This window comes from Acartia tonsa, chromosome 9 (assembly GCF_053477335.1).
Source record: "Acartia tonsa isolate MP-2025a chromosome 9, ASM5347733v1, whole genome shotgun sequence".
Classification (NCBI taxonomy): domain Eukaryota; kingdom Metazoa; phylum Arthropoda; class Copepoda; order Calanoida; family Acartiidae; genus Acartia; species Acartia tonsa.
The window spans coordinates 9563407-9588965 of NC_137268.1; the positions used below are offsets into that span (position 1 = coordinate 9563407).

General features: G+C 37.1%; 1 protein-coding gene across 1 annotated transcript in view; it reads right to left on the reverse strand.

Annotated features, from left to right (window-relative positions):
• Window positions 1-25559, reverse strand: part of LOC145328171 (furin-like protease kpc-1) — a 74170-nt gene that overhangs the window by 25250 nt on the left and 23361 nt on the right. The window contains exons 5-12 of the mRNA XM_080171761.1: window positions 16137-16191; window positions 15304-15597; window positions 10386-10470; window positions 9607-9657; window positions 8331-8427; window positions 7751-7863; window positions 1346-1391; window positions 815-879 (exon numbers count right to left, since the gene is read on the reverse strand). Of these exons, the coding sequence (XP_080027887.1) occupies window positions 815-879; window positions 1346-1391; window positions 7751-7863; window positions 8331-8427; window positions 9607-9657; window positions 10386-10470; window positions 15304-15597; window positions 16137-16191 (806 nt within the window). The remainder of the gene's footprint in view (window positions 1-814; window positions 880-1345; window positions 1392-7750; window positions 7864-8330; window positions 8428-9606; window positions 9658-10385; window positions 10471-15303; window positions 15598-16136; window positions 16192-25559) is intronic.

Sequence of the window (25559 nt, forward strand, 5' to 3'; positions counted from 1 at the left end):
GTCTAAATCAAAATATCTCAGAAATATATAATCTGAATGTACTTTTCAGGGAAGGTTCATTCATTAGGAAATTGACCTGTCACCCCTTTCCTTCCGAAAAAATAATCTTTTTAGTGCTGAATACAAAGCCACTAGTATATCATAAAAATAATTTTATCCTAAAATAATCCTTATAATAAAGTAACAGGATGTGTGTTTTTCTGTCTGTGTGTCTGTAGCTTCTCATAGGTCACAGAAAAGTTTATAACTATTGTGGGGGAGAGTACCACCACCCTCCAAAGAGAAATCGCTCCTAGAAAAAAAATGACCCCCCAAATTTTTTTTTTACTTTTTCTTTTCAAATCTAAAATAATAGATGGGGTTATCAAATTCGACTATCCCTTCCTCAAACTCCTCTAGAGGCCTCTAGGGGCGTAGCCGCTAGTATCAAATAAAGTAAGGAGGCATGTTTAAATCAAAATGTTTATTGATAAATAGTATTAAAACCAATAAGACCAACGACAAATACATTAAAGCTTATAGTGCAACTTTATTTAAACTAAAAAAAGATTTGTGATTTAACTCTAATGTGCCTGTGTAGCAATTAACACCACCTCCCCCTTTTATTGAAATAAAATGAAAATAAGCAGCGTAGTTTTTGCACTATGTCTAACTCCTGTGGGGTTACCCAGTACCCAATAAAACCTAATCTGCCCTAAAGTAATAATCAAACATACAAAAAACTACTCCACTTTATTTTCAACATAAAATTAAGGGGAAGGAGGGTGTTCAGTGCTCAACAGTCACATTGAGGGAAACCTCCGTATAATCTTACCATCATCATTAGGTCCCCAGGATGAAGAGTATATATCTATATGGTCAGGATTGAAAGATAGGGATCTGCAACAAACAACAACCATTTCATACATAAACAAAATATTAGTTTCATTTCGGGCAAATTTATATTTTCATATCAGTAGTAGCTATTTAGTACCCCTCTAATTTTATGCTTATCAAAACCCAACCAACTTTTCATTCAAAGTAACTATTTTTGAAAGCCGAAATTGTATGAAATCTGTGCTATTTAAAAGCAATAAAGCAAATAATTTTAGATTAAATAAAATAAAATTAATATCAACAGTTTTGATTGAGGGTTTGCTCCATAAAACTCCCATGTTAGAAATCTACCAAAAACGGTTTATTCTGCCCTTTTTTCAATCTTTCAAACATGTGAATGACTCTCATACGATATTTTTGGATTGTAATTGGTTGTTGGTTATACATAATTCCAGCCATAACCCCCTCCCTTCCCCCCAAAAAAACACCCAATAAATAACAAATTCAGTATGAAATGGATGTCCCTTGCCTGGCCTCTACTGCATCAGATACTTGGCCATCCAGCATTCGGATACCTAAAATTTGAAAATTATGATTATATGTCTGGCTGTCTATGTACAGAACTAAAAAATAAATAAATAATATGTAGCTTTCCCACTAACAACTTAACAAGCACATTTTTTAAAACTAATTAAAATTAAAGGGTTAAGTTTTTTCTTTTATGTCGAACCCCTCCAGGGATTCTAACCCTGCAGGACTACCCATACAAAATATAACCTAACCTCAGAATCGAAACACTCCTAGACTTCTCCCCTAATTTTGTAAATTTATTTCAAATGATGTGGGGAGGGGCTTTCTGTTCACTTTCAGAGAAACGCTGATAAAACTATAAGAGGCCCGTAGTATAGACTAAGAAAATAAATTTATTTATATGCATCAATATTCAAGCTAATATGATACAAATGAGTTTTTTTATTTGCTATTATATCTTAAATAGATAAGTAAATAAAAAGTTTTTTTTTAACACTGTAAAAAAAATCCATATTTGAAAGTTATACAAAATTCAATATACTAAGCTTATAAAAAAAAAATTAAAATTACATTGTAGGTCAATTTTTTCAGTAATTGTTTTGACTCTTATACGTAGTTTTTAAAACAAACTATTATAACATGATTTGATATAATGATTATGATTCTAACAGTATATTGTAATATCCTGCATAATGTCAATGATGGTGGTTGAATAAATACCTTAGGTGTGTGTGTGTGTTGGTGTGTGTATGTGTGTATGTGTATGTGTGTGTATGTATGTAGGTATGTGTGTGTGTGTGTGTGTGTGTGTGTGTATGTAGGTATGTGTGTGTATGTATGTATGTATGTGTGTATGTATGTAGGTATGTGTGTGTGTATGTATGTAGGAATGTGTGTGTGTATGTGTATGTGTGTGTGTATGTGTGTGATTGAGAGGATCGAAGTAAATGGGGAGTAAATTGTTTGTGTATGATTGATGTGATCAGAAGCCGTATTCATTAAACATCATAAGAACTATATCCAGTCCCGTTTCATTAAACATGTTTGGGAAAAAAGAATAGCATGTAGTCACTTGGCTCTTAACATCTAGGTCAGAATAAGAGAATGAGGCCTAAAAAAACCACGTATTTTTATTCAGAAATTAAATGGCATGAAACCATCCCAGAAGCCTTCCTAATTTTTTTTTATTTTGGAAATTCATATACATATATAAATATATTTGATTATAGGTATAACTAATACTATTGAGGAGATATGTTAACTTTCATCTTATTGTTAAGTTTAGGCTAATGTATCTGTACGTGAAAAATTCTCTAAAAACTCAAGACTAAAATATCTTATGTGTAGAGTACGTTTAGATGCAAAATTTTGTAAGTAGATCTAATATATGGTTAATCTTATGTCCTCTATATCTTATGGGTTAAAGGAGAGGTAATGAATATAGAAAATTTCCAAAGTAATGTATTCTGTTAAAAGATTTTGTACAAACTAAGGGCATTAAACTATGTATCCAGGGGGTTTGAGAGATTTTTTGGGTGGAAGGGGAGATAAGCCATTCACCTTCCCCCTCCCCCATAAAAAAATTTCATGGGAGTGGAATGGGCTAAAATTTAAATATTTAAAAAAAATTTGCAAGCGCCAAAATTCAAGAAACGAAAAATATAAAATCTGCTAAAGACCTTGACTTGAAACAGCTAATTGTGCCTCCAAAAAAAAATGACGTCATACAATACAAATGACCAATGCTAGGCCAGTATACATTGTAATTGACCAATGACTAGATGTATACTGTATAGTGGCCTATATTTGAATTGTATGACGTCATTTTTTTAGAGGCACTGTAAGCTGCTTTCCTAGACGTGACACGTAGATAAGAAATATTAAAATAATTCCTCCTAATACTAATTTCCCAAGCACACTGATAAAAAAGTGTCCAATGACCTACCCCTGTTTCCCTGATTTCCTATGAAGCTGTCATTCCCTTGACTTCAGATCAGAATGGATGGGTAACAAATACTCACATGGGCCAGATAGATAGATGGATAAAAATATAGATGGGTTATAGATAAACACATATTTTTGTTGATTTAATTGGTTATATTTAATATATAAGTAGATAGACATAGCTAAATGGATAGGACTTAATGGAAATTTTAGACAGATGGACATAATGTTTAAATGATAATGGATAAATGGTAGCTATTTAAAACTAAAATGATTTAGTAATAAATAAATTAAAAGATGGATATCAAACATTTATACACAAGATATTAAAAAGATAAGATAGGCAAGTAGATAAAGTGAGACTTAAGAAATTTATTGCAAGGAAAAGCAGTGAGCTGTCAAAAAAATGGCCACATTCTTCTTAATACAAAATAAAAGGTAAATATCCCATATGCTAAAGTAATTAGATGTATGGATGTATAATTGTGTGTGTTAAAATTCTGGAAATCACTTGACTAAAACATTATGGTTCTTGTCTGGTTTTAGGCCATTTTCTTGGCTATATTGAAAAAAAACGCCTATCTAAAATAACAACATATATCTTAAAAACGAAAATGCCTACTACATGTTAATTTTCTTTTGTAGCATGTCAATCGCTTCAATAGATTCCTCTTAAACGAATGGAAGCACTAGAAAAATGTACAGTGATTTTGAACTGGCCCTTGTGGCTATACAAAAATGTTTCAATCTAACACATGACGGCTTAGGTCCAAACACTATGAAATAAAAAAAAACATTTTATAAATGAAAAGGAAAAAGATTAAGAGTATAATTGTTGATAAGAAATGAGATTGGATTAGAGTTAATCTACTGGAAGAAAAAATTATACCACCTACACATCAAATAGCAAGTCACCATAAGAATGTAAAAGAAAAAAGGATAGGTTATGTTAGGTAAATAAAACGAAACAGAAACTAGGGAAAAGAGATTAAAAATGATATAATAGAAGAGAAAAAGAAAAAAATAGGTGCACAAACAAATTTCAGCCAATATATAAATATATCTCTTTCTACAGTAACAGGATGTTAAGGTGTCTGTCTGTACTGAAAGATATAGATAACAACTAAACCAACATATTGATTACTATGGTCCTATTTTAAGCCTGAAAGGATACTACTACCCTCCCACGAAAAATTACCCCACGACCAAAATGATTTCTCCAGGAGCGTAGCTGCTATTTAATTTAAATTACCCTAATTAAAGAAAGATAAAAAAGGATGAATGTTTCACAAGTCACCTATAGACAAAAATTACCAAGATTTTCTATCTTTATATATCTAAATATTTAAAGCATTAAAGGGGGTGCTGCCACTTTTACCACTAGCAAAAATAAAACCACTGTGTTTTTGACAAAAAGTGGGTGTATTTTTGTCAATTTCATTTTTAGCTGTATTTTTGGCAATATTTTTTTTATCCACTGTCAAAATTATTCCATTACTACTGTCAAAAACACAGTTTTACTGTCATTTTCACACCCATGAAATTCAATGAGGCTGCCAAATTCACAGCCGAAATATTTAAAGGAAAAAGAATAATTTCCTTCAATTAACTTATCCTTATGTTCCTAATATAAAGATAAAAAGAATGGATGGTTCACACGTCAACCCTCTAACTATTTCTAATCAAGCGATAAACTATTACACAAGGACGTGGAAAAGCATAACAAGCAGAATAAATATTATTTTTAAGTTTTTATAGTAAAACAACCAATTGACAAAAATCTACTATTTTAGAAGCACAGTTGGTATACAATCAGGATTTGTACATACGTCTGTCTGTAAAAGTATCTTAGTTAGTTTAGTTTTAAAACTCTTGAAATAGTTTTTTTTTCTGCTTAATTTTCCTCTTTATAAAATGTCTGTATCATAAGTAAATGATTTCTGCCTGTTCGTTTTTTGACAGAATTGTTCTTGTACATACACCATATACGGAAAATGCATTTTATATTTGTATACAATTTCATTATAAGTTAAAAAGTAGACTTCTGTGTACATATATATGATTTTTAAAAGTTGTAAGGCATGTAACTTTACCTCTTTATTGGTTTATTGACAAAAGAAAAAATTAAAAGAGGGACAGAAAATGACCAAATATTAGAAATAGGGGATATTGATTAGATATATATTAATCTGCATAGGATTATTGCTGTCATCTAAAGTATCTTGAAATATCTGCACCAAATAGTTTAATTAATTTATAATTTACTTGGCTATAGTTTGTACCTTGTTTTGGAGATATGTATATAGTTATTTTCCTTAAATTTAATCATGTTATATGAGTACTATATGCAAAGCTTGATTGATTTTAAGGAAGATTCTCATAGCTCCCATGAAGAATTTAATTTTAATTGGGATATTATAATATATGCTAAAATCAGTATTTTTTTGTTTTAAATGGTGAGCAAAAAAAAATGCGTAGATTTTTAAAATTGGAATTGCGCGGCTTGTGTTAATAGTAGAAAAACGTTATGTATACCATTAGAACCGTTAGGAAGTCTATTTTTTGGAAATATAAAAACGATTCCTGTGCTACATATAGTTTAGGAGCTATGTGGTAAAATGTTCCAACTGGCTTAAAACTTGACTTGCGAGTAAATCATTAAAGATTAAAGCATACAAAAAAATATGTACCTTTTTAAAGTTGAGATTGCGCGGCTTGTGTTAATAGTAGAAAAACGTTATGCATATCATTAGAACCGCTATGAAGTCTATTTTTTGAAAATATAAGAACAATTACTGTGCAACTTATAGTTTAGGAGCTACGTAAAAGAATGTCCCAACTGACTTAAAACTTGACTTGAGAGTAAATCATTAAAGATAAAAAAAGGTGTGTGCAAAAATGCGGACCTTTTTAAAATTCAAACTGCTCGGCTTGTGTGAATAGTAGAAAAATGCTATGTATATCGTTAGAACCGTCATAAGCTCTATTGTTTGGAAATATAAGTACGATTTTTGTGCTATTTTTAGTTTAGGAGCTGTATTGATAAATGTGAGAAAAGTGGAAAAATTTCATCTTTAATGATTTACTCGCAAGTCAAGTTTTAATTCCGTGGGGACATTCTACCACATAGCTCATAAATTATACGTAGCACAGGAATCGTTTTTATATTTCCAAAAAGTAGACTTCATAGCGGTTCTAATGGTATGCATAACGTTTTTCTACTATTAACACAAGCTGAGCAACTAGAATTTTAAAAATGTACGTATTTTTATTTGCATACCCTTTACTTTAATCTTTAATGATTTACTCGCAAGTCAAGTTTTACGCCAGTTGGGACATTTTAACACGTAGCTCCCTAACTATGCGTAGCAGAGGAATCGTTCTTATATTTCCAAAAAATAGACTTCATAGCGGTTCTAATGGTATGCGTAACATTTTTCTACTATTAACACAAGCCGCGCAATTTCAATTTCAAAAATCTACGCATTTTTTTTTGCTCACCCTTTACTTAGAATTAAAAGAAAAGAATCTAGTCCAGTTCGCGGTGAAATATTTTAAAAACGATTATCTAAAAAAATCTGTGATTTCTAAAGGCTGCTAACGACCAAACGGTGGTTGGTATAGATTATGCTCGCACCAAATTTTAACCGACAAAAAGCTCTACAAAGAATCTAGAATACTCACTACTAAATAATGGTAAATTATCTCGCAGTGCACATAAATGCGTGAAAAAAAATTATGTTGAGCATTTTTTCTTTATTGGGACTTTCCATGTGTGTCGTTGGTTCTTTGCTATTCCAGATTATTCATATGCCTTATTATGCCTCTTAAAACGATGTTCGGGCATGACAAATAGGTTTAGCCGTTTGGCAGCCAGCAGCCTTCAAAGTTCATAGATTTTTTTGAGATAATCGCTACCAGGAAAATTTTGCCGTGAACTGCACTAGATCCAAAGAAAGAAACTATAAATATTGTTTAAAAGTATACCAATGTAGAATTCAAACATGAGTTTTGAATTTATATTTTTCAATGCAAACAAATATATAGTTTAAACGATGAATTGTGATTTTTATTACAAACTTAAGATAAATAATACATTTTTTTTTGTTTGTGCTAATAGACGGTTATAAATACAATATACCTATATGTTATATTGAAAAAATAGAATAAATATTATCAGATTTGTTATTTGGACCTTAAATAAATAATGTATATAATCCAGAGGACTACCTGGATCCAGTGTTGGAAACCTTTTTCGTCTGCTACCAAATTGCGTACTGCTCTTTTGTAGCGAATTGGCTGTATTAATATTTGCTACGTTATTGGCTAATGTAAAGACAAAATTGATAGTAAGTAAAAGGTATTCGGGAAGGGGACATAAAGTTATTTAACCCCTTCCTCCTCTATTATTTTACTTTAATATTTGGACAAAGGTCATGCAAATAAAGTGTTGTGTTACCTCCTATCTGAGCATTATAGGCAATCCCAATGGCACAGTATGAATTATTTGGTGTGGCAGCCACTTGACCAGCGCAGCGAGTTCCGTGCCGGTTAGAATCCGAGAAATCATATCTGAAATAAGAAATACATTAGATGTAGGTATAGACAGAGACGTCGAAGGGGGGGGGGGGTGACCAGACGAATTTGAGGGTGTCGTAGGGGGCACAAAAAATTTAACCCTATGAAAAAAAACTTGGACATCCTTAGATCCTTTGAGATAAATCAACACACGATAAATATTTGCAAAAGGTTTTTAGTGTAAAATAATGCCTTTAACAGATTATATATACACCATGAGAAGGAATGTTTCTAGATCAATTAAACTGCTATTGTCTCAATGTTACAATAGAAGAAAAGTGAAATTGTCAGTTTTTCTGTCATTGAAAAAAAAAGCTGCAGCCTCATGCTAGTTGCAATATTTAAGCTGCTTATTGACTGTATTTATATAATGGATTTTTATTCATCGGCAGTTGCATAGCCGAAGCCAGCTGCTTTAAAACGTATGGCTGTCCATTATAACAACTTTTTTTTCTATTTACCTAGGATTAGGATCACTATCGCCATCATTGATGTCAGTAGAAGCAAGAGGATCATAGTTGGTCACTAAATCTGGATGATCTTTCTCAATCCCATCATCTAGCACCAGTTTTCAGTAATTTCACATTCAGTATTTAATATTGCAGCGGTTTCCTAGCATCCAGGGGCGCTGTTAAAAACAATTAAAATAGCCTTAAACCACCACTGGAGTTATATGAAACTTTCCTGAAAGGAACGGTTCAATTTGATCTGTTATTATCAAATCTCAACGAAAAATTAAACAAAAACTTTACTACTCTATATGAAAGGATTGGACTTTGTATATACAATCAAAATTCTTACGACGTACAATATCAATGGTTTCAACTAAATGGAATTTTCAAGACCGAAAAAAAAGTATTTATGAAAAATTGGCCGGACTGTTAGTGAGATCATATTGAAAAAACAATACCCTTTAAACAAAATTACGTAAGGTTTTAATTTATATATTTTACGTTAAATATTTTCCCAATTAAAATTTGTCAATTCATTTTGTTAAAATATTTTAATTATATCACTATTTTACTTGTTTATTTCACCAAATTTTTATATATTACATAACAATCTTTTTTAACAGTCGTTCCTTCCTATAAAAAATGTTTTATTTTCTACAGCTTGACCACAGTAAAGCATTTGACAAAATAAGGAAAAAGTTACAGAAAGGTAAATGAAATAGTATAAAATGATCGTCGTTGGGGTGTTCGAATCTCGGTTCAACGACACGTCATAATTAAAGACGTTAAAGATGGTTTCTACTTCTGTCAGACGCGCGACAGAGTAGGGGGAATGCCTTGGATAGAAACAGAACATGTAAAGAAATGGTTGCTTATTAGGTGTAACTAAAGAAACAAAGAAAAACAGAAAAGGAGAGATTTGGCTCACCCTTCCTTAATTATCCTACTTTGTTGGACCTGGCGTTAAAGTTTCATGAACAGCAGCCTCGCTGGTATAAGGTGATTAATAGGTTGGTGACTAAATTAAATTTTGAAATTGTTTGCTTATCTTATATTATAGTTAAAAATATCGGCTTAATTGTACTTTAATTTCCATAAAAATCGTTGAGTCTGTTTCAGATATTAAATTTAGGCATGTTTGAATTGTAATATTGATTTCAAACTTTTAATATCAATAATCATTCTTTGTTAGTTGGAAAGGAATTTCTCCATATTTTTGTATTTTTTTAAACCTTATACATTTTCATTCAATCTATATTATTAAATTGTTTATGTGAAATTATTCCTAAAATTGTGACGGCTACTCCTCTACCAGTTACGCCAAGGTTCCAGGCACCTAAATCACAATAAAATTGATGGTTTCAGGCTATTTTTAAATTGAGTACATCAAATACATGTAATTTATATGTAACAAAAGATTTAAATCATTTTGCTTTGGTCTGGTGATAAAAGTAATATGATTTCTGTCTGTCTGTGTGAAGCAAAATATCTCACAAATAGCTTAACCGATATGATTCTTCTTTAAAGCGAAAGTAGCTCTTTTGGGGGAAAATACCTATTCATTTTTAGGAAAAATAGTAAAAGTGCCCCTAGAGGCCTAATTTGATATATAGAATTTTTTTCTAAAACAAAACATTGATCTTAGTACTGCAGTGTATGGATATGATATTGATATTATAACCAAATTAATTAAGAATAATTGATTTTCCATTAAAAACTAATGGATGATTAATTAGGTGTTAATAACAGCATAATTTAGTGCGGTATCTCTCAAAAATTCTAAATTAAAGCTTCTAATATTACATTTTTATTATACTTCAATATCCGTTGGATTAGAACCGGTTCTCAGCCATACTGAAAAACCATGTATTGCATCGGATAACAGACAATTTCCACAGAATATTAAAACAAAAATCATAAAATATATAGCAGTTTTGTTACCCCGGGCCTTTTCGCCCCCCCCCCCCCTGAGGATAACAAAACTGGTTTTAATTATATATTTTCTAATCATAATATCCTCGGAAAGCTGTCTATAATACGATGCGATAAAAAAAACTATTATACCTTGTACATTCATGGTGAGACTATCTCTCCTATTGACATACCACATCTCAGACCAGAAAGGATCGTTGATTTGATTCAATAACATCTAAATAAAGAATATACGAGCATGATAAGAATAACAATTGTCAGATAAAATTTGGATAGGTATACATTTTCAACATTTCATATCATTTTTGAGTAAAAATAACCAGGGACAGACATTGAGGTTACACTAGTCCTCAAAGTATTTTAATTCTTATAATTTTCTTATTCGTTGGTTTAACAACCTTGGGGACTATTAGAATTGAATTTTGACTAGTTGGTTCATGTAGATGGCTGTCCAAACGTTTCAACCACTAATTGTAATCTACAGAAAGGGTACTTTTGTGTATCATCATTAGGGATGTAAATCTTTTGTCTTATCCCTTTAGATCCCTGAAAAATAACATCTAGAGAATAACAAAGAAGTCACTACATGACAAACAAGGATGACAACATCCATAAAAGCGAAGCACTGAAACAGTAGAACAAACGGACTTATATAGTGTCAGAACTGAATAATTAGAATATAAATGTATAAGAGTCGAAGTAAAATTGTAAGTAAATTTGTTGAAAAACTGCTTGATACAGGATATTGTTTATGGACATACTTACATTTTTAGGACTTGATTTTAGAGTTGCTTTGCTTATAACATTATAGTTTGTTGTCCCAGGAATCAACATACTAAAAATCAGATCAATCGGATAATTAGATCAAATAGGAATTTGTAGTTAAAAAAGTAAACAAACGTACGGACATTCTGGTAATGCTTACAGATTTGCTACGCTTTCTAAATCGTACCTGACTATTAAAGTTTGCAAAGTTTGAAATCGAAAGGACAATTCTAACATCCCCAAATTAACGAAAATAAGCTATCCGTCGGGGACGGACGGGCGAACGTAATGACCGACCCTAATTATAGAAAAGCTTTGCTTTTAAAAAAATGTATAACTCATGAATCTTTCTCCATCCGTGGAAAGCGGAAATATAATTCTTGACATTCTTTTATATTCCTAATTAGTAGAAAAAGCTTCTACACAACTCATTTTGTCTGCAAGTATCTTGGTAACTTGAGTTTTATCGGTAGAAATAAACTTTTCAAATCTGACTTGTAATCGTCTGTTTGTCTAATGTTTGCATATGATATCAATATTGAATCTAATCAAATTTGATCAAACTCAAATGACTAATATGCAAACTTTTTGATGATGACTCAAGTGGGCTTGTGTCGCTTCCGGTTCTAGACCTCTCCACGCGCTTTGAAACATACAGACTCCGCTTACGATTGCGGTGTAAAGCGTCCATTCGCCCATCAGACAACCAACCCTTTGATTGCAAGACATTTGTCTGAGAAGTCCTAACTGTGCATGGTAGAGAGTTGCACCTGTTTTGGGCCAAGGCATACCTCCTACTCTAACTATTTATGTCGCGCACCGGATATAGCAACAGTAAGAACCATCTTTAGTCTTTAGTTATGACGCGGTGTCGGGCCGAGATTCGAACCGCTCACCTTCCCGACAACGATGGTGCTGATGGATATAGTTATCCTTGTAAGAATATACTAAACATTGATTTGTACAGAATTTGTTTCACAAAAGAATAACTATAAGGTTAAAAAGAACTTGTATATCAAACACAAAAATATAGAGATAGCTGATAGCATCCATCAATGCAAAGCTATGAAACAATAGGACGAACAAACATTAACACATGTTGAAGGTCAGAACTGAATTAGCAGAATATATATATAGATATGTAAGTCTAATTAAAATTAAAAGAAATTTGTTGTAAAACAGATGAAATACAAGATACTTCGCTTATAACATTGTACATTTGTTAATTTTACTATAGCTGCATGCTTATATTTATTATTTCTGTTTTCAAAGTTTAAAAATATGTTAGTAAACCTCTATCATTTTATTCTACCAAAAAATTTAAAAGGGAAAAGGACTTAAAAAGAAAATCTAAAAAAAGATTATAAAGAAAAATAAATAGATGGAAAGCTTAGCCAAGAAATGTATAAAGATTTTCTAGAAAAATATATCTTTCATAATTGTAACAAGGAAGTATAGCATACAATTATACAATTATCTATGTAAATATCAGGCTATCCTAAAAAAAAACTGGAAAAAAATCTAAAGGATACTTAAAATTGTATATTGTATAAGTATTATTAGACGGCAGATTGACAAACTCTATAGTATAGAGTATTTCTTTTTTAACGTTTGGGTATAGTCCCTTTCGTGGCAACGACCCTTAAGGGGCGATTCGTCGTATTTTCAAAAAGGCTTTTTAAAGGTTATTTTAGGTTAGGTTATTTTATATTGGGTTAGGTGATTGCCCCGCAGGGTTAGAGAAAAACAGGAGAAAACCTACTGTAAAAAATCTGAAAGGGACAATACCCGAACGTTTATATATCAGCAACTACAATAGTCTTAAATTAATAAGGTGAATCGGTCAGACAGACGTTCATATCCTAGCTATAGAACAGCTCCGCCTCCAATAATATAGTTCTCATAACTCACTGACTGAACAGACAGAAATAATATTTCTTCAAAGAGTATTTACATTTCAAATATTTGAAAAATATACTTTTTCAACCAATTTATTTTAAATGGTGAAGAAAAAGCATTATTCAAAATGAAATTTGTTAGAATTTTAGGCAGGAAAACAATAAAGTATGTTTTGGTGTTTGAGGCTAGTAAGTTTTTTTCGCGTGATTTTTTAATGCTATCTAATGAAATATATATTTCAATGGATGTAGACAATATGTAGATATTATGAAAGTGGAATTTAGTTTGCTAACATAGAACTTGTTTATTGGTCAATTTCTTTTTCAAATAGGAGAGTAGGGGACGGAGTAAAGGAGGTGAAAGGAGGGAATCATGAATTTAGCTCGCTGTATGTGTTTCACTTTATTAGAGAACATGAAAATCTTGGGTAAGATGCATCATGCAAGTAACAACATATTCATTTATATTTTGTAAAATTTAGCGCGTTTTTTCTGTGTTTGTCATTTTGACTAAATGGATAGGGCCCTCTTTAACGGTAGAGTGCCAAAATAGGCATACTTTAGACGTTCTAGCATTACAACAAATGTTAAGATAAAGGATAGGTAACAAAAAGTTTATAAACCTAACTTTTTGTCATAATAAAGTTCAGCTTAACTTTATATCAAATGCTGTCACAACATACAAAAAGTAAATGCCTAAAATTTGAGGTGAAAATATCAGAAAATGCTGCAATGAATATTAGCCTTTCTGATAACTTTATTAACTGATAAATTTGGCTTGCGCAAATGAACACCAATATCTATATCCATCCGTAATTTGTTTTCACAGAGTGCCAAAATGAACACCACTGGGGATGACATTTTAATTGGTGTTACCACATTTAAGCAAAAATTTCAAAACAAAAAAATTATTTAATGTCCAACATATCCGTCAAAGGTTACGTCATAATTGGAAACATACATAGGATACAAAAAATTAATATATTTTGTTTTAGAATGATAAAGAATTGTTAACACTTGAGTGTATATTATAATTTTTGTTTGCTATTAACACTTTTCTATAGAAAGAAAAAGTTTTATCACAAGTCTAGATAAGTGGTTTCATTTTAAAATACCCCAGGAAATATTTATTAAAAAAAATATTTATAGTCCGCTATCAAACTTAACACATTTTGATTATTAGCCTTCAGTGGCAGCTCATTAAAAACCTTCACAGGTTAAAATTAAATTGTAAAAAAAAAATATTTTTTTGAGGTATAGGTAATCCTGAAATAGAGTAACTAAATTATTTGAGATTTTGGCGTTATCCTCTTAGAAATTTTTTTTCATTTTTTTTCAATTTTGCGTAGTCGCTATTCAATTCTAAATTCTACAGACAAATTAGAATTTATTAGCTATTGGTTTGAAGGAATAGCCGGAAAATAATAGATATCTAAAACTTTATAAACAAGGAATTATCAAAAGAAGTAAGGCTTCTTTTGTCCGTTAAGATATCTTTTAGAGAAATTTCACTTAGAAACTGGGATAGTTTTAGGCTAATTTGTTTTAAATGATTTTTGTAAAGTAGTTTTGGGATCATATGAAGGAAATTTAGTCATTCCTAAAAGGACAGAAATTGCCTTCCATGGGTACAGGAAGGCTAATTGCTTTCCTTTTTCTTACAAATTCATGATCCCAGTTTTCTTATAAAAAATATTTCTTTTAAGAATAAAAAGGCTAAATAATCAATATTTCATCTAAGCAATATTTATATTGACTGATCGTACCTGTATCTATTCTGGCATGTTTAATAAAAAACTTTAAGGTATGATCCTTTAATCTGCTAATAAATCGTAAATAACCACACGGACCTTTGACCAAAAAACAGTCTCTAGATAAACCTAACCTAAGCGAAACACTCAGGGATCTTAAGGGATAAGACAAAGACCGATAAATTTATGTACAATGTACATCTCCAAAATTACCCCTTCTGTAGATAACAATTAGTGGACTCAACTGTATAAACCAACAAATCAAAATTAAATAAAAGTCAGAAAAGTTGTTCAGCCAACGTATAAGAAAATGTAATAAACAGCCCAATGTCCCCTCCTTCTGAAAACAACTTTTTCTGAAAAATTTTAAATCGTAGAATAGAGTTGTCTGATGGAACTTTATTTTCAACTTTTGTTTTCTAAGCCCACTCTCATATTCACTGACTAAATAAAAGTTTTTTAATAAAGTTATGTCTATATTGTGTCTGGATTTATCGAACATCAAACTTTATCAAATTGTGTTGAAAACTATGTAAACAAAAGTTTGTATTTTTCATTTATTTAACACTACATATCATAAAGCCCATATAAAGAGCTGGAAAGAAGCTTCCCTAATAAATATATATAAAAACTTACCCTTCTTGGCAGCAGATTATCTACAAGTCTGCGACCAAATTTATAAGCGTATGAATCAGCGGGCTGAATTGCCCGCTTTTCCCCAAACGACTCCTCCTCCCCTTCAAAATCCTCCAATTCTCTAACATCACGTGACAAAAGTTCTTCTTCTATTGATAGAATGTCGTCTTTGTGTCTGGAGGAAAATGCCGCGCCAATGCTACTCTGCCTACTAGGCACATGATATCTAGCGTCTCTGGATAAAAGTTCATCTTCTGCAGAAAGTGGAATGCGCTTTACCCGTACTTTTGGAGCCTAAAATAATAAAAAAAATACTTTTGAATATTATAATATTTACAAATATTGAAATTAAAAATGGTCTAGGATCCATATGTCAATATTTTTCTTATTTTATGAATCTCATCTATGAAAAGATAGACATTTATAGTATAAATCTATATTTTATTTGGATTAAAAATTGAGAATGGTAAAAAATTAAAAGAATTTTAAATCTTTGCATTAGTAGTATGAAGCCAAGAATAATAAAACTGTTCTCTGTCTAAATTGAACTTAACATTTTCTTTAATCTAAAAGTTTTGATTATCTACCTTCTTGGTCTACTAAGTATTAAGCCTATTAATAATAAATACCTATACCTAGATATAACAGTTCTAACCTCTTTAAACCTTACATGGCCCATTATTAAAGTGTCCAGAAAATTAGCGAATAATCAGTCCAACTATTTACAAGATTTTTCGGAAAATACATACACCTTTATATAATAGGATTTTTTAACTCTTAGGTATTCATAAATGTACAACTCTACATAGTTATATGCAAGGTATCTTTCTAACCTGAAATTCAGCCCAATCAACTTCTTCATCCGATGAAAAAATTTCTTCTAAATCACTAAAAAAATAAAAAAAATATAATTTCATAAAAAAATAGAAACCTATGACACTGCTTATACAAATATTTTTTAATTTGTAAATATTGTAGAATATTGTAATATTTTTTATTTCAAAATACCTTTTTCTCTATAAATATTGCCATCCTTGTGTTAAAAAGGGGTAAAAAAGTTCAGATTATAATGAGACTTTTTTTCAAAAGCTTTCATTCTTTTGTGTTAAAATTTGATGTATCATAATAAATTACACAATATAGTCTTCATAACTTACATAAGCATGGCTAGATAATTACTCTCAGAAATTTGAATCATGTCATGATTGAGTGTAGAAATCATCCCCCTCCCTCCCAAAGAATTAGTCCTAACAAAATTTTTTTTAGATGAAAGAACAGATAAAAGTAACAGCGTAGCTTTTTGAACATATTTGGTACCATATATAGATAAATTCCTACATAATGTGCCATTGAGTGGCAAATGAAATACGGTATAGAGGTTTATTTCTTAATGATTGTCACTTAGACGCCCAAGAGTGGGGTAAAGGGTGTTTACCACCCTCAATCTCCCTTTAAAATTTTTTGAAAATAAATTATATTTTATATAGTATTATTTAAAGCCTTACATAATGTGTCATTAAGGGGCGAAAAAATGATACTGTATAGAAGTTATTTTCAAACTTTTAAACCCCTCATTTTATTCCCATGAACAATAAAAAACATTACACCCCCCCCCCTCTCAAACCTTTAATGTGCCTTATTTTATAACCCTCAAAATAACTATCTGGGACAAATATAAATATCTTGCTATAGAGTAACCGCGTTAGTACAATGGTCACTTATTAAGAAGAGTGTAGGTTAAAACTAGAAACACTTGAATCTGAATGTCTATCCCTGTTATTGAAAATAAAATTTAAGATGTTCAATAAGGATTTAAAAAGTTTATGATAAATAAAGATTGATGCATATACACACATTTTCATAAACTTGTCGCAATACGTCAAAATCTTATGTTTAATTTTTACAAAAATAATATAAAATAGCAAATTATTGAAATTTAAAGGATAGATTATGGTAATAATTAGCGAGGCAATGAAATTTTGTTTGATAAGAATAGAACCGAAAAAAAACGCAATTTAGTGTACTTTGGAATTTAGCAAAGCGTTTGATTATCAGTCGAAATAACAAACGTCTAATTGAAGTAGTATCCAATCATATAAAGTTTTTTTGTCTCAAGCTTGAGATCTCAGCAACTACTAAACCGATTAGGTTATCTATTTTAGGCAAGCTTCAACTAGGTTCTGTGACGGTTTTTGGCCCTTTTCTATTCATCTTTTAGTCTTCGGATGGTTCTAAGCTAATTCTTACAGGCCTTCTCTAACTTTTATATTACTGAAAGTACAATTGTGGTATTCGGCAACCGTGAGCCATGTCTATGGCACCCCTGATCTGGGGTTCGGTGGAGGGTCAATGGCCCTCCCCCGAGTCCTGGGGAAGGGGTCTAGTGACCCCCTCCCTACGCTTAGAATTAATGATTTGAATCTGTCATGTTTATTATGGCTAACTGTATTCTTAATTCTCCCCCACCCTTTCCAGGGATGGGGGAATCATTATTGCCCAAACTGACCATTGTATATATATTATTTATGCTTTTATGTTATGATTATTTATTCCTATCCATGTAATTATTGTTTGTTGTATATAACTCCAGTATATCTTAAGCCTTCAATAAAGTGACAACTAAAAGTAGATGTGGATCATTATCTAGTGAAAGCTAGAGAAGCGTAGCTTCTCTATAGTAAGGTGTCCACGTCTGTCACACTGCCGTAATCTAATTGAACTCCGGTGTCTGCCATTGATCCTCGGCGGATACCACAACTTTGGTGACAGCTGTGTGAGATTACGGCGAACCACAAGTGTAGAGCAGACGCGCATCTGAGGCTAAGGTACTCCCAGCAGTGAATCTGGCAAAACTGACGCAAGCAACCTGAATTACCCACCCTGGACAGCAAAGTTTAACTCTGCATCCGGCAGTTGTGGAAGCAAAACAGCGAAATCTGACGAATAACCGCGAGCAGCGCTGATATCTAACGGAGAATTGAGCGCCAAAAGGGCTGAAACAGGCCTGCGGACCGGCTGAAACAAGCCAAATACGTGTAGACGGCTGAAAATAGGCCAACTTTACTGCAAGAAATAGCAGGATCCGAACCAGTGGCGCTAGCAGGACGGGACATTCCCTGCCGCCGATAGGCTGAAACATGCCACATAGCTGCAAGCTGCGAGCTAACATACGGGTGTAGTGCACCAGAACAGAGAAAAACTACGTCAACCCCGAGTATCCTGAGAAGCTACAACGCAGCCACCCATCTAGAAGACAGATATTATATCACATTTGCAGGGATTACCACCCCAATGTGATGACCAAACAATAGATTTATGAGCAAAGCTTGGCAAACAAATTGTTGTGTTGTGATAAATCTAAGAATAGAACAGGCTTGGATTACTGTTTATTGTGATAACAGCTAAAAATAGAACAGAGTTGGTCAACAAATCTGTTATGTAATTGTGATAAGGACAGCAATAAAAGTTAGATGTAATATAATCAAAACAATTTCAAGCCCACAGCACAATAACAAATACACCCTTTATTCCAAGGGAAGGGGAGGGGGCCCCTTTCCATTTGAAGACAAATACAATCAGGGTTATATAACAGATAAGCCTGAGATTAAGAAGCAGAGGCCCCATTACACCAACACACAGTTACCCCCTCCCTCACAGAGGGAACGGACGGAGTTACCCCCGTCCCCTCACGCGCTTCCCCCTTCCTACCCACACTAGGCCAAGTCCGTCTGTAGTGTGGAGCTAGCGATCGGATATACAGAGCGCCATTCACGGGTAGCGCAACAAAGTGCGGAAAACATCATAAATCCAACGGACGAAACGGACCAATGAGGGAGCGAGCTGAGGGGTGAGAGCGCGTTTTCCCCGTGTGCGCGGATTTGACGGCGCGAACGCGCGTTACAAGGACAGAAGATTCCACGTACACACACACACACACACACACACACACCTTCACACCAGAGCAGAGCTACTCCATAGCATCTAACAGGGGTATTTTTAGCAAATAAAGAATTGCAAGTTTCTTTCCTCCTAGCTCTAGTGTGATAAGGGAAAACCCAATCAGTTCCTGACAGCAGTTCAGACCCTCAACATCTATCTACCTCAACATCTATCTACCTCAACATCTAACCATTGATAAGTACAGCTAAGTTATACCTTTGCAACTAAAACTCCCAACCTAGTGATACAAACAGTGTTGGCTGTTAGGCTAGGAAGCCTCAAGTGACAACCCATTCATTGTATTCCTGTATAACTTTGTGCCCGCCGTTTCACCGTTGACCCAATGGACCAGCATCAAGTCCCAGGAGGTGACCAAGCCCCAGGATGGCTCCAGGATGACCCTCAGCCGGCACCAGCCGAGTACCGCAAGCTGATGTTGAGCAATCTGCCGGAGTATAGAGGGCCGCCCAAGCAGTCCTGGTCGGCACATATCCGCCGACTGGAAATGTCATGGGCGGCTTACCGCGTGCCACCTCATGATTCCCTCAACCGCCGCAACGCCCTACTACTGTCATTGGTAGGGCAAGCGGCGGAAATGGCGTCCCATCTGTTTGGCGAGGCAGGCCAAGCCTTGACCTACGAGCAGGTCAAGACCGAGTGTGAATTGTTATTTCGTCCTGCTTTTGAGTCCCAAACGCTTAAACAAGCATTTAGGGACTACAAGCAACACTCGACAGAACCTATACAGGCGTACATATCAACAAAGTGCGCCTTGTATAGGGACGCCTACAATCATGAGGATCTTGAATTGTTGGTGGACGAATTAAACCGTGGAATTCGTAACGCCAATGTAAAACGCCTCATGATGAACCATGAAATTGCGAGTGTACCTGAGTACACTCGCAAGGCCATGTTCACCGTGACCATGGTTACTAAGCAACTGAAGGAGGGTGTGTGCTTAGTGGACTCGACCGACGGGCTGACTGGATCTGCCTGCATCCAGTTGCCCCAATATGACGAGTCGGAGCCAATGGAGATTGGCTCCTTGGCTCCGGGTCTCCACCAGATGGGGAAGGTCGCTCCAGATGACAAGGTTCCAGGCCGCTGCTACCGCTGCCAGGGGAGAGGCCACCGAGCTCGAGACTGTCCAACGCCTATGGAAGTTAGCCTAGAGGAGAGGCGCACCCAGCCACGCCGTGACCGTTCTGCCAAGTGTGAGCGTTGCCACTATGACGGCCACACGGCGGCCGAGTGTAGAGCTGACTGGGCCCAGGTAGCCAGCCGCAGGCGCACCGCCGACAAAGGTGCCCCTCCAGGGAAGCCCAGCAGAGTGGCCCATATGGAAGGGAGCGCGCCCCCAGCACCACCACCGCAAGCAGCCACCTCCAGAGCTGCGGACCGAGCCGATGGGATGCCGCAGTTCGGGACTGTCCCAGCTAGGATCAACGTACTGGGCGGCGCGGCTGAGCCCAACCGGGTTGGCCTAGGCTTCAGTCTGAACCATCTGGGGCCAGAGCTGATACAGCCCAACAACATAGCCGAGCCAGAGGTGCTGAGGCCCCAGCCTTTCAGTCTCAATATGATGGAACCTGCCCGACCGAGCCTACCCAGCAAGAGTGGAGGGGCGCTGCCCAGCGTCCCTGAGACGGTGTATGGGGAGGCCCTGGCAGCCGCTGAACGAGAGAGGCAGGAGGTGCTAGCCAGCACCTCTGCATCAATGTATGGGACGCCACCCGGCGTCGCCACCTGGGATGATGGGGGGGTGCTATCCAGCGCCTCCCACCGTGTGCTTGGGGCGACAACCGTCGCCGCCACCGAGATACCTGGATCCTGGAACGAGCCAGCCTCCAACCTGATGTCTGGGGCGACCCCCGTCGCCGCCACCGAGAGACCTGAGTCCTGGAACGAGCCAGCGGTCCCAGAGGAAGGGGTGACACCCGTCACCCCCAGCCAGCCAGCGCCACCAGCCTGCAGTGAGAGCCCAGCTACATGCCAGCCAGCGCCACCAGCCTGCAGGGAGAGTCCAGCTACATGCCATCCAGAGCCCTCTACCAGCCAAGGGAACCCAGCGGCTCACCATCAGGATAAGTTGAATTTGTTAAATGTATTGAATCCAAAACCTTGTAAACTCCCAGCCTTGCCTGTGCCCCCTGCACTTGAGGCTGGGGAGATTGAAAATTGGGAAAATAAGGGCTTGCCTGTGCCACATGCACCTGAGTTCCTAGGGCAGGGGAGGGCATTGAGTAAGGGCGAGCCTGTGCCACATGCACTTCAGCCCCATGCCACTGGGCATGCCTTGGACCAGGGAAGGGAGCATTTAGGGCTAGGGGAGCCGACACCCAGGCAAGTGCCAGTCGCTTGCCAGTCTGTCATTGGGGAGGGTATCGGGGTGCCTCGGCCGCATACAGATAACGCTCAATGGAAATTTGTGTCTAGCCAGGAGCAGCCCAGCCGTGTCCAGCCCCAAGAAGCAGCCGTGACCAGAACCGGAGATCCCCAGCCGCGTGCCCGAGGAAGATGGTTACCTGGAAGCCTCTCCCATTGGTGGATGGTCCTGTGGGGCCTCCTTCCGGCAGCCGTGTGGCCTACAACCAGCTACGTCCTGGTGGGGTGGGACTGTGCCAACCCCACCCATGTCACGTCTTACAACAAAGAAAAGATGTGTGACACGGAGCCCCTACACCAGGAGGTGCCCCTGGGCCACGACATCCACGTCCTGCAGCAAGTCAAGGTGAGGGAAACCACTGGGTTCAGCTGTCAGCTCACCGTGTCCCAGTGGACATTCAGGTGTGGGGTATGGGGTCACCTCAAGGTGACCTCGGTCCCCACCCTCATGAGGCCAACCAAGATAGACCCAGAAGCGTGCCGAGACCTGGCCAGGAACCGAGTATACACGTTGCCAGGCAAGACCCAGCCACTGACGTTCCAGCTGAACCACCCCCTGTTCTTCACCGTTGATGTAGTGGGCGCCCTCGTCAACAGCCCCGAGGGGGTGGGTTGCGAGGGGGAGGACGTCCACTTTGAGGGCCAGCTCTACCGCAATGAATTAGTGCTCCAGGAGCGGCGGCTGCTGGTCAAGGAGGAGACCTATGTGGTGGAGGATGGACGGGTGGAGTCCCAGTCTGACCACCTGACCCTCGACTGTCCCCATTCTGAGCTGTCCTGTATCACTGGGGAAGCAACCTACGTGTGGGACCACCTGGGAAGAGATTGCCCCTTGAGGCTGATCCGCAGCCTCCAGCCCAGCCTGGTGAGGGATGCATATCTGGTTGACCATCAGGCCCAGTTTTTCATCAACATGACCAGCCCCACCTCAATTGTGAACTGCGACTTCGAGGCCCATGCCACCAACCATCCAGCGCTGTTTGTGGCAGCTGACCCAGCCGCGGCTGCGCTGCCCCGAGTGTCGGCCAGGGATGTTGACGTTCCCCTCCAAGCACAGATCCATGCAGGTTATATTGGATTCACCCTGGAAACACGCATGAGGAGCACTGCAGCAGAAGAAGTAGCGGCCAACTGCTGGAAGCTCCAGCAACTAGATCCGGCCCACCCGGTGCGTGTCCAGGGGAGCACGTTCTCGGTACTGAGGGGAGACATCCTGCTGCAGCTGACCTGCCAAAGGCACAAGTATGTTGTCCGCGAACACAAGGAGTGTTGGGACAAAGTGCCAGTGGAGCCCACAGGTTTTGTAGACGCCGTGACGCGGGTATACAGTGAGCACGCCACCAAGATTCCCTGTTCCTCCACCTACCCCCTGACTGTGCACGCAGAGGAAGGCTGGATAGAGTTGACCCCTGCTCCCAAGAAGAGGCCACCCCCGCTGGATACACCCAAGCAGCTGTTGACAGACCCCTTAGATGACTTCAGTTCAGGTGGTCTGTATTCACAGGCTGAGTTGAACGACTGGCAACAGCTGCTGGCGTTCCCAGCATACAAGAGCGCCATGCTGACCGGCCTATCCTATGGCTCCTGCGTTCAGCAAGGCAGCTGTTCGGCCACAGGAGACCATGGGATAGTGTCCTACAACATTGACCGACTGGCGGAGGAAGGAGAGGCAGCCCTGGATGTCTGGGCAGGATTTAGACAAGCCATCCATGAGTGGGGAGATGGCGCCGCCATCTTGTGCTTGCTGCTGCTGATCCTCAAACTGCTGGGGGACCTCACCATCATTTCTCTGGCAGCAGCACAAGGAGGAGTCCGGGCAGCCCTGAATGCGATATCACAAGTGTTCCTGTACCACCCAGCTTTGTATAAGAAGGCGATGGCTAGAGCCAGGCTCAACCATGCCAAGTCCCGGGACTTTTCAGTGGACTGGGATGCCATCCCCATCGGCAGGGAAGCAGCCGAGGAAATGGTGTCTATGAAATCCACTGACAGCGGGCATGACCGCCCAGGTAGACCAGGACCGCCCTCTGGCAGACCCCGCGGCCCCTCAGGAGGACAGGCCGCTGCTCAGACACTCAACCTGGCAGCCAGTGCCCCAGCCGCTGCCAACAACAACCCGCAGGTCCCACTGCTGACCGTTCCAGCAACCAATGTGCCACCACCAAACCTGATACCTGCCGGCGCCGACCAACGTATCCAACCCAAGGCAGCCTCTGCCTTCTACCCCACATTGGGAGCCCATCAACCCTAAGAAGATACTCACCACTAGGATTCCATTGAATCATTATCGTTTGTATATATTTTTAGCCCTAAGGAGCGGGCCGAAGGCCTCAACCACTGTCGGAAGTCTGGTAGGGAAACCATCTCCCAGCCTTCCGAGGGGAGAGTTGTGGTATTCGGCAACCGTGAGCCATGTCTATGGCACCCCTGATCTGGGGTTCGGTGGAGGGTCAATGGCCCTCCCCCGAGTCCTGGGGAAGGGGTCTAGTGACCCCCTCCCTACGCTTAGAATTAATGATTTGAATCTGTCATGTTTATTATGGCTAACTGTATTCTTAATTCTCCCCCACCCTTTCCAGGGATGGGGGAATCATTATTGCCCAAACTGACCATTGTATATATATTATTTATGCTTTTATGTTATGATTATTTATTCCTATCCATGTAATTATTGTTTGTTGTATATAACTCCAGTATATCTTAAGCCTTCAATAAAGTGACAACTAAAAGTAGATGTGGATCATTATCTAGTGAAAGCTAGAGAAGCGTAGCTTCTCTATAGTAAGGTGTCCACGTCTGTCACACTGCCGTAATCTAATTGAACTCCGGTGTCTGCCATTGATCCTCGGCGGATACCACACAATGTCGTTAAAAATTGTTTCCATATTATTTTCTAGATATCTTAGGCTTAAGGAATGTTAATTTTCGGTGAATGTCCTATCTAGCTATAAAAGTTTAAGCTAAAAGAAAGAATTTTTATTATTTTTTTTGTTGAAACTTAATTTTTGAAATGTTACATAATACATAAATATACCGATGAATTTGCAAACTATAAAAACTATTGAATATGTCTATTTCAGAATTGTTTAGAGATAATTGTACTTAACAAAAAAATATTATATAACAGTAAATCATTAAAAAGGTTTTGACTCGAATTATATGAAACCCAGCTACCATCTAATAACCATAACAATGATAAGCAGATCCATGGTTGGATTGACAAACGGAGTTATAGAGCAGATATTTAATGGTCATTAAAAAGAGAGAACAAAATCTTTCTAAAAATAATGCTAATTGTCTTTTGTGGCATGGCCGACAGACAGACGGACTAGGTAATTTGTTTACTGGATGTTATTTGGTAAAAATTTTTATTTTAGTTCAATAAGAATATTTGGATCATATGAAGGAAATGAAGTCATTCCTAAAAAGGACAGAAATTCCCTTCCAAAAAGGACAGAAATCATCTTCCTTTTTCTCAGATATCTCAAATATGGACAAAAATCACTCTCCTTTTTCTTACATATCTGAAAAAGAGGATAAAAATCACCTTCCTAAATCTCACTTATTCTTCCTAATTCTAAGAAAATTAACCCAATACCTCCATGTTCTTCCTTATTCTCAGATAATCTACCTTATTCTAAGAAATTCTTCCTTGTCCTTACAAATTCTCCCTTATTCTCAGATAACCTACCTTATTCTAAGAAATTCTTCCTTATTCTAAGAAAATCTACCTTATTCTAAGACATTCTTCCTTATTCTAAGAAAATCTTCCTTATTCTAAGACATTCTTCCTTATTCTAAGAAATTCTTCCTAATTCTATGAAAATCTACCTAATTATAAGACATTCTTCCTTATTCTAAGAAAATCTACCTTATTCTAAGATATTCTTCCTTATTCTAAGAAATTCTTAGTTATTCTAATAAGATCTACC